Source organism: Natator depressus, chromosome 5 (assembly GCF_965152275.1).
Source record: "Natator depressus isolate rNatDep1 chromosome 5, rNatDep2.hap1, whole genome shotgun sequence".
Taxonomy (NCBI): domain Eukaryota; kingdom Metazoa; phylum Chordata; order Testudines; family Cheloniidae; genus Natator; species Natator depressus.
Window position 1 is genome coordinate 101,351,433 of NC_134238.1, and position 10,634 is coordinate 101,362,066.

The 10,634-nt window shown below is 39.2% G+C and overlaps 1 protein-coding gene across 2 annotated transcripts in view; it reads left to right on the top strand.

The window, feature by feature from the left end:
- The window catches only part of JAK2 (Janus kinase 2), a 164,026-nt gene extending 158,512 nt beyond the window's left edge, over nucleotides 1-5,514 (top strand). For both annotated transcript variants that reach the window (XM_074953318.1, XM_074953319.1), the window contains one exon: nucleotides 689-5,514. In XM_074953318.1, coding sequence (XP_074809419.1) covers nucleotides 689-796 — 108 coding nt within the window. In that variant the 3' untranslated portion in view covers nucleotides 797-5,514. The remainder of the gene's footprint in view (nucleotides 1-688) is intronic.
- Nucleotides 5,515-10,634: the final 5,120 nt, after the last annotated feature.

The window sequence follows — 10,634 nt, forward strand, 5'->3', positions numbered from 1 at the left end:
TAAAGGCTCTGCTATTTCTACCCAAAGACAAATGCAATGGATTTCTGGGTGTATTATAGCTTGTTACGGGGCTGCCAGCATTCCACCCCCTGCTGGCGTGTCAGCTCACTTGACAAGGTCATAGTCTTCATCTATGGCTCTACTTTAAAATGTCCCAGTATCTGAGGTCTGCGGAGTTGCTACATGGTTTTTGGTACATATCTTCTCCAGGCACTGCACCTTAGTGCCTCTAGAGCTGATGTGGCAGTTGGCAATGCAGTTCTTTCCTCTGTGCTGGACTCTGTTCTGAAACTCGCTCCTGCTTCTGGGGATACTGCTCAGGAGCCACCTGAAGAGGCACACCCACAGGGACACTACTCGAAGAAGACAGAGGGGTTACTCACGCTGTGCGGTAACTACAGTTCTTCGAGATTGTGGCCCTATGGGTGTGCCTTTACCCACCCTCTGTCCCCTCTGCTTCGAAGTTTCCTTCTGAGACTTGGTGGTGGAGAAAGAACTGAGGGTGGTTTGCCTGCACAGCCTCATTTCAGGGTACAAGGATGCATGTGTGGGCTACATGGACACTGCTAATGAAAACTTCTGATCAAAGGCCATGGGGTGCATGTGCACCTGAAGTGGAGCACCCATCTTGAAGAACTATAGTTACTGCACAGGGTGAGTAACCTCTCTTTTCTGATGTCTTCCCCAGATTTATGCCATCATGACAGAATGCTGGAACAATAACGTAAGCCAGCGTCCCTCCTTTAGGGAGCTTGCAGTGCGAGTGGATCATATCAGGGACAACGTGGGTGGATAAGAGAACTGAAGTTCGTTCAGAGGACATATTGGGACAGAACAAAGTCTGCCCTTTGGGTTGCTGTGGATTATACACATACATCCGTCTATCTTTGTTGTGGGCAAAACGTGTGTGCAAATATCCTATCAGAACCTGCAAACTGTGAGGAATTCTGATTTTCTTCTTCATCAGGATACATTTGCTACTACAAGGACATGACAATGAAATACTCTAATAGAAAGTGGATTATTTTTCTAAACAGTGTCCTAATATGTGATCAGTTAGCATCACCAGTATTTGCCTTACTTGGCAATGCAAAAAAAGAGTGACTTACCACTTTGGTGAGGTTTTTAGGGAGATGAAAAGACTGAATGCATTTCCTTGCCAAGATGGAGATGCACAGAATATATTTTTAGTGTTTTCACACTGAATGTATAGCAACTTGGCGTCCTGTGTAGTGTGTTGCACAAGGGCTTGTGCTTTATTAATAGAGTTTTATAATTTCATTGTCAATGAAGAACTGGCTTCTCTGTAGAACAAATTGAAGGAGGTTAGATAATTTACTAAGCAACTTTCAATGTGCCTGTTTGAGTCCATTATTAGCCAGCAATACATGCAGAGGTATATGTTAGGCTGCTGTGTGATGTACTGTAAATATTTTTAGGGAAAGGGAACAAATATTTAGTTCTATTTGTACAGCAACCCCTCTCCCCCCAAAAAAGTTAAATTTTGAAATGGACAAGCGTAAAAACAGCACAGTCTATTTTCCTACTTTCCCCCCATGTAACCGTTGCGGAAGTGTTGGGTTCTCCCCACATTTTATGAAAATACAGGCAGCAAGTGGAATTGAAGCTGCTTCAGACAAAGCAATTACTTCAGTTGGCCACTTCGGAGAATGAGAATGCTAAACACATTATTAACCTTATTACATGCTGCTCTTTTGTCTTTCTGACTTTCTTTGTGATGATGAATTTATCTATAAATAAGGATTCTGCTTTGGGGGTTGAACTAAAAAATAGAAAACACCTCCAAATCCACAATTAAGTATTAGGATTAACTATGCCCCTCTGCCTCCACTCCCAAAAAGAGTTTACAGCAAAACTATCAGCCATCTTACCAGGACTGTTTGCTGATGGAGTTGTACCATCCCATCTCCTATTTCCTTCCTTTGATCAAACCCCAAGATTTGGGAGAAGGAAATATCAGTGAGATTTCCCATGCAGAAATTCCTTCACATCGGTCTGAGGTTTGGGAACCAGGATTTGCCACCCTGCAAACAGGCCCAGGCCCCACCCTCAGAATTCTGTGGGATCTGCGTGAGGCCAAAGCTACCTGCACAGAGTCCCTGTACCTTGGCTCGGTGCTTCCATTAGTTCTGGCCTCAGTCCCTTTAACATATGTCAAGGAGCTGCAGAGAAAAGAAAACTACAGCTCCAGGCTCAAATACCCTTTCTGGGGAACCCATGCGCTCCTTCTCCCTGGTCCATTGCAGACCCACATAGAAGGGGTATATAATCTGTTGAGGTTAACTGAGGCCCCCTATCCTGTGAGGGAAGGAAGACCTGTGTACGGAGTGTCCCCTACATGCATATTTCTTGGGGGCACAATCCCCATTATCTCTAGCTGTAAGTCAATGAATGTGGTGTTTTCTAATTCAAGCCATATGATCCTACTTGTTCTCTTAAAATACAGTAGATTGTAAACTAAATTTAACTCTAACTTGCCTTGTTAGAGTGGTTGTTCAACTTTGTTTTTGTTCAGCAAATCTCATTTTAGGGGCACCACAACTCAACCTTTGTTCTTAGATCAGATTTCTAGTCAAGTGGAATGTTCATTTTTAAGTAAATTGACAGCAAATCAGAGACACAGGAAAACTATTCGCAAACATTAAGGGGCACAATAGTGCTGTCATAATGTAAATCTTATAGGAAGATTGTTTTTAAAAAGTACCTCAATTCTAACTATGTTTACCCAGTGTTCAGCCCAGTGCCAGTATGAGAATGTTTTGTGCCACTACGGGACACTCCTGCAGGTCTTACCCAGGCAAGTCTTATGTTGACCAAAAACAGGGAGATTTTGTCAAGGGTAAGAAGTGCAGGATCAGGCCTTCTATTCTGGAAATTATTTTACCAATAATTTATGCTTCTTTTGTCACAATGTTTGAAACACTTAAAGCATTTTTTAAAAAGTAACTTCACCATATATTTTTCAAGTGCTTTTTTTCAAATCAGTACCTGTTGTTGCATTTCTGTACATTGTTTTGGACTTGATTTTAAAATAAGTTGTGCAAAAGATGTATTTGCATTTGTATTTGTAGAGTCTTAACTTTGTACAGTGAGTTTTGTAGGGGTTTTGTTTCATTTGTTGTTTGTTTGGGGTTTTTTTGGTAACCAAACAAAATATTCTAGTTTTACAAGCATTAAACAGCATTATTGCTGGGATGATGAATGCAGAAATCTAAAATTGCAGTGTATGACACTCAGTAACCCATAGAGGTGGGATCCATGAAAGTACATAAGCACCTAAACACCAGACTTAGGTGCCTACGTCCCTGTTTTAGGCACTTATGTCCAAGTTTTGGCTCCACTGCGATTCAAAAAGCTCTTGCCAAACCCTGTAAGCACCTGAACTCAATACTGAAGTTTTTTAGAGTAAAAGTTCCCTAGGCACCTATGTTTCTTCTTTTGGCCATGTGCTGCCTCGTTCTAGCCGACCAGATGCCTGACTCCTATCTGAGCCCCAGAGTGATTCACTAACCAGGGAAAGACAGGCATTCAGACACCCAAGTTATGTGCAGGGCCCGATCCAGTAGACAGGCTCAGAGCTCACTTACCAGATCAAGTCCCATTGGAAATCTTAAGTACTGGACCTAGGGTCACCCACCTAGGAAGTCCTGAGTCTAGTCCCCCAGTTCCAAACACTGTTTCATTATTTATCAATAGTGCAACAGGAAAGAGTAAGGGACCCTTAACTTAGACTGTCCCATAGCCCCGTGGTTAAAGGCATTCTAACCACGGGGCTATGGGAGACCGCTGTTCAAATTCTTTCTCCCCTTCTGGCAGCGGGGGGAATTAAACTTGGGTCTCCCACACCCTAGGTGAGTGTTCTAAGCACTGGCTGAGAAGTTATATGGTGGGTGCCACCCTGCCAGCACCACCATTATCTGTGGAGCGAGACAGGTGCCCAACTGACTCCCTCAAGAAACATCTTAGGCGCCTAAGCCATCTAACTCCAGGCAGCAGGTTCCTGTTAATGGATTTACATAGACATAGGTGCCTCCCTGCAACCTGGATTTAGGTGCCTATCTCCAAGAGAGGGTGGGGCAGGGCTTAGCACAGACATCTCTAGTTGGTATCTCCCACTGGCTAGCTTAGGTGGCTCTCTGCCAAGCATTCTGGTTTTTGTGTCTTGCTCTCTGAGGCATCTATCTCTCCCAAGTTGATTGTATAGGTGCCTAACTCACCTAACTGCTTGGTGGATCACAGTGGTGGTTCTGTAAGTTTCTAGGCGCTTAAAAGTAAGGATTGTGACGCTCAGCGTTGCAATACATAAGTCCCTTCATTGATCCCACCGTAGGTTTCCAATATTTAATAGACACAGAATATAGCTTTTTTATGTAAAAATCTCAGGGACGTTTGTGTAATGCAATGAAGAGATCTTCCATACTGCTATTGTTTTCAAGTGAATAAAAGCCCTTTGCTTGTTCTAGTACAGTATGTCTGATTTCATACTCTATTTGATTTCATAAGTGTAGTGTTAGAACTTACAAGTTTTGAAGTTCTGTATTTTATTAAAAACATTTTAAAAAGCATCTGTTTTTTTACTTTTTTATATTCTATTTTAGTTTTTAGAGAAAAGATACAAATTCACATCAAATTTTGTTTGTTCAGTTGGATGGGGTAAATTAATCCATTGTAACAACTGTCTATATTTAAAGGCTTGATCCTGCAAGTTGTTTAGCATCCCCAAAGCCCAGTGAAATCATTAGGAGCTAACAGTGATTAGTACCTTCAGGAGTTATGCAATACCTTGCAAGATTGAGAACTCACAGACAAAAAAATTGATTCAGACAAAAAAAAAACACCTTTCACAAATATAACTGTTCTGTTGGTTTTAAAGAGGATACAAATGCAGTAACTTTGCTGGACTTGTTAATGACAAATGTAGTAACCTTTAAAATCAATGCACTTCGGAAGTTAGTTCCTATTAGTTACAGTAGCTCTGTATATACGCTGATATTTTCTTTTACATTATACAGTCTTTGCATTAACAGATAAGCCATAATTATTTTACTTTCTTCAGTTGGCATTCAGTTTGTCACATTTTCTTGTTGTTTATAATGCTGTGATTTGTTGTGAAAAAGTGCTCTGTCCTACCTGTACATGACTGCTGCTATGGAGTAAAGTGAAAATTTTATTACAGCTACTGCTTTTCAGATTTTTATATTTAAAGAAAAATCATTTTAATATAAATGAAGTATATATTGTAAAAAGTCTTTACAAACACAAACGTGTTTTTATTTCCAAATATAATACTGGTCTGTGGTCCACTAATTGTGAATATATTTAGCTTCAAAATTCATTCTTAAGCATATTCCAAAAAGTTGCAAAAGTCCATGTAATAAGCAACAGGAATGAATTTCCATAAAGCTATGACCTAATCAGAAAAGAGAGAAATTAGCAGCTAATGAGAGTTTGGACAAATCACAGTATCTAAGAAACGCTTCCATAGTTCTCAGACACCAGTTACTGTATATCCCTATGAATATAACTGTACCAACATATTTCAAAAAGTATTAAAATGATTTTTAAAAAAATCAGTTTCTTCTAATTTTTGCATGTAGTTTTATAACAATCTTCTCCCACCAACTACCCTTGATAACAGTAGGGGAAGATAGGAAGTACTCCTAAGGATTTATTTGGGCCAGTATGACTAGTGCATAAAGAAGTCAGGCAGTGATGGAATGTGTAAAGGAGAAAAAATATATAAAGTGTACCTGAGAGCAGGATCAGAGACATGCGATCGTGTTTGTCAATCAAAATTAGATATTAAAGTATAGAGAAGGAGTGTGCATGACAGAGGACAAAAAGAGATTGGAGACTCCTATCTCAGACAGCTGAGGAGGGTATTACACATTTCATGGAAAGACAAAACAAATGTGGGAGTAAGGGAGCTGACAGAGCAGGACAGCCAAGAAAATATCTTCAAAGAAAGAAGGCTCAGGTAGTTGGGACATGTACACAGTCTGGAAGATGGGAGACATGCTAAGCAAGCACTGAATTGGATACCTGAGGGAGGAAAGAGAAAGCGCGGCTGGCCAAGGAAGAACTGGTAGAAGACGGTGACAGAGGATACTGAATGTGCGGGCATCACCTGGGATGAAGTACCACAACTAGCAGGCGCCTGTAATCAGTGGAGGAGCTGGACTGCCATTTGTGTCAGCAGCACAGGAGGAACGAAGGTAGGACAGGAAGGAGTGAACTACCACTGTAGGGGTCAGCCCAGGAGCTCACAAACAGAATAGCCTGAGTATAATCAAGGAAGCTCCCTCCTCTGCCCTAGGATTGATCTATTTAAACAAAAACGGGAAGCTGAGCAAAAGGGGGGAATTAGAAGCCATCCAGCTTGTAAATGGGTGGTGATCTGTGTCCCAGGTTCCAGAAGACTATCCTGAGCAGGCTTGGCTCAGAGACTTTGCTTGAGGACTTTGAGTTGCGGAGCTTGTAAATCAGGGGTCCTAAGGTAAGGGCTTCTGGAACTGTTTGTTAAAAATTTTCCTTCCATGAGATACTTATTTTTAATTTGTTTGTTTCTTTTGGTCCCCCTGGCCCAGATCCCTTTTTAGAGAACATATGATGCCCCAGTTAGGGGGAAATAAGGTGGGGGTCACCCACAGTGCCTACCCCAGCCACAGGGAGGCATACTGGGACAAATACTAATTGAAAAAGTTACTTGAAATTGTATAGTGATTTAAGGTAATGTAGCATATGCAAACTAATTATGTGCACTGAACATACCATATCATTTGAAATATTTTTTCTTTGCTAATGTAATTACCTCAACTTTTATATTCCCTACCTTAAATATAAATTCTCCCTTCTTGCATATATGGCCTGACAAGACTGAAGATGCATGAATTCTCAAAATAGATTGCATAAGGTGAAATTCAGTTCTGTGCAGAGGATCAATATGAGGCCTAAGTGAACTAACTGCCAAGACAAAGTGATATTAAAGGAATATTCAGATATTAGACCAAAACTTAGCTTTTGTAACCCAAGCTTTAGAAATGTTTCCATTAAAGTGCTTGTTTTAAATAAGCATTTTCTTGCAGTGTTTGGATTGCAAGTACATGAGAACCTGAATGTTAAATGGACTAAAAAACGGAATACAGACATGAAATTTGAGTATTTTCATTATCCAAGATCAAAGAAATGTATAAAGTAACAAAATGCTATAATAAAGTAGTACATTGCTGCCAAGATTTTCAATTCAAGAAAGCGTGTCTATTCAGGAAAGGTGCTTAAGTGTGTGCTTAAAGTTAACTATGTGCTTATGTGCTGTCCTTAATCAAGGCTTTATTTGGTCCCCTTTCAAATGCGTTTAACACCCAGCCTCTCAGACTACCTAAAATTAGGCTCCTAACCCCTTATTAGGCACTTATTTTTTTAAATTTTGACCTTAATTTTAAAAATTTAGTTTTAATCATCTAATGTGGTAATAGCATAAAGAAATTCTCTTTAGTTGTTTAGTACACATTGATACGTGTGATGTTAGGAGGTGACAAACCCCAACAACAAGAATGGGTATGCTGGCGTACCAGAATGTTAGTTCTAAAATTTTAAAGGGACATGGTCAGGCTGTTAAAATATCTGAGAATGGACTCTAATCTGCAAAATTTTGATTTGATTACTTTAATTTTTTTATTGTAAGATTTCCTGTAATTCTGAATTGGTGTATATGAAAATGAAGTTAGTACTACTCTACTGTCCAGTGACAAAGAGTTAGTGATTAGGTTATTCCAAACTCTGCATTTCCACACTTTTCAATATCTGACTTGTGGCGTTTTTGTGTAGAGTTACCTTTGAGTTCCTGGCTTTCAGACATATGTTTTTTTTAAACCTTCAATATGTATTTACAATTTTAAGTTAAGGTGTTTTCCTTTCGAACATTTAACACTTCAGCTTAATGACTTGTCTGTGTGTAACCCATTCCCAATCACTTGTAAATACATATCTGTAGTGAAACGTCTAAACATTCAACTAACCAACAAAAATCCATTGCTTAATGGATTTTTTTAAATAAAGGTGAAATAGAACTATGCTCAGTATCTTAGTCACCCTTGATCCTGAGAGAACCCTGGTAAGAATACCTCACACTCTTGTAACAAATGTGTATGTGCATAGAGAGGATAAATTAAATAATGTATAGTATTCATTCATTTGTGAGTGAATTTTATCAATCCAGTACTTACATTACAGTTGGTTTACTTTCACCCTTCAAAGACTATTCACAAAGTGCCAGGATAATAGTGAAAGACAAACTTCAGCACCTTCTGCAAGTCACACCTCCTGCCTCGGTTAAGCCATAAATATTCCTTGCTTGAGTTGGGAATTATATTTCCACTTACTGCTTATGGTAGATTTCATGGAGAGACAGATTTCCTTTTATTTTTTCATATCTTCACTCGTTATAATGTTAATGTATATGGCTATGTCTTCAACCTTGAACGTTAAGAAAGTGCCAACAGAAAATTCCAGTGGTTTGGTCCAGTGGTTTGGTAGCTTAGCCCACCTGAATTACACCTTTAGACCATGAGATGCAGGAGGAGGAAAGGTAGCTCACCTGGATCACCTCTGGGCTGTGTGCCTAGGTGGATGTGCCACCAACAAACCTGAAAGGCAGTCCTGGAATAAGGAACAGGTATGTCACTTCCTCTGCTTGTTTGTAAATATACACAGTGCAGCTTTTTCTCAGTTTTTCACTGTACAAGTTTAGCAGAGAAAATGTTCTGTCAAGATGGACTGTACATACAGAGCAATTTTCAAATGATCATAATTTAATCAAACTACAGTAATTTTTCTCAAAGCACTTAAGAAATTTGGTACAGGCTATTTTCTATGTCAAATTTCAGCTCTCTGCTATAGCTGTTTCTGCAGTAGAATTGCTAAGCATGAAATTGAGAGAGAATTTTCTCCCTCCTTCCACCCCATCAAATTAGGGGAGGCATTTCTCCTCAAACTCTACCCCTTCTCCTTTATAAGATGCTATGTCTAGAAAAACTCATCCCAAAACTTGAAAAATTCATTAAGATAAGTGACTGGAAGCAGGGTTTAGAATGGAAAAAAATATGCACCCTTAACTAGCACTGGGAGCTACAGTGAACACACAACACTGTCACTCAGTTACTCTTCCCAGAGCATCTCTCATTCACTGCAGCTATGTATAGTAGAAGAAAAGTGTATTTAACAGTTAGTGCTATAAATTGCCATCCCATTGAAATGTAAATGTTATGAAAGCTAAAGGTTGATGATATCCACATTTAACAGCTGTTTTTCCCATCCTCTTTTAAAATACCCTGAAGTTTTCACCCTACCAGTAAAATCTAATTGATGGGAATAATTACAAAATCAGAGGATGAAAGGAACGTAGGAGATGCACTATTGATTTAGTGAAGCGTTCGTTTAAATGATCAAATATAATGGTTAAAAATGTACATGGATTGAAAACTAGCTGCAAGTCAAACAGTCATCATAAATAGTCTACAGTAAGTGTAGTGCTGCAGCAATTGGTGTTAGGTCTGGTACTTAGAGTGGCAACTACTCATTGTCATTTTCACTAGTCTCAAAGTAGGAGGTATAGAACACTAATTTCAAAGTTACACTAGGATGCATTGTAAATACCAGAATTCAGAGGGACCTCAAGTGGTTACAAATATTAGCAGAAAATAAGTTTAGTATATCTGAAGAGGATAAAGAGAAAAATCTGGACACCACACCGTTAAGAGACAAGTAACAGTGGAAGACAAATGAAACAGAAGTTAGAAATTCAACAATACATCTGGAATACTGCACACAATTGAATACTGCAGTATTCTAGAATTGTAGATAAATTGGAAGGTGTTCATAAAACAAGTATGAATAGGAGCAAAGATTAAGGGTGCTAAATATCTAACAACTCATCTAAATAACAAGTGAGGAACAGACGACAGAAGATAAACCTAGATTCCTTGACATGTTAATTCTTCAACCAGAGATTCAGGGCAGTACAGAGATATACAAGTAAGAAAGAAGTCAACGGAAAGTTTAACCTGAATGAGAAAATTTTGTTTTAAAATGTGGTATTTAAGAAATAATTCTGCAATTGGATGGAGATGGTCTGAATATTGTACTAGATCCTCTTATTAACTTCTATTAGTGTGGTATAGAAGCCAGTTATACTCTACAGTCTTCCATTAACTGGTGCAACAGCAAGCTTGGTGGTATTTGAGTTTCAAGTTACAGAACACCCTTTCAGCTAGAATTGGTCAAAGTCTCAGCTCTTTAAAGGATTCCCTAGGTATTGTTTCCAATGGAAGGGGAAAAACAATTCTATAGCATTTATATCAAACGGGGGGTCAGGACCGCTCAGGGTGTCGCAAGGTTATTACATGGGGGCTTACGAGCTGTCAGCCTCCACCTGAAACCCTGCTTTGCCTCCTGCCTTTATAATGGTGTTAAATAAATGTAAAAGTGTTTTTAATTTATAAGGGGGGTTTGCACTCAGAGGCCTGCTGTGTAAAAGGGGTCGCCACTACAAAAGTTTGAGAACCACTGATTTATATAGTGTGACATACTTTAATTACCATTGAGGTTTCTCCCTG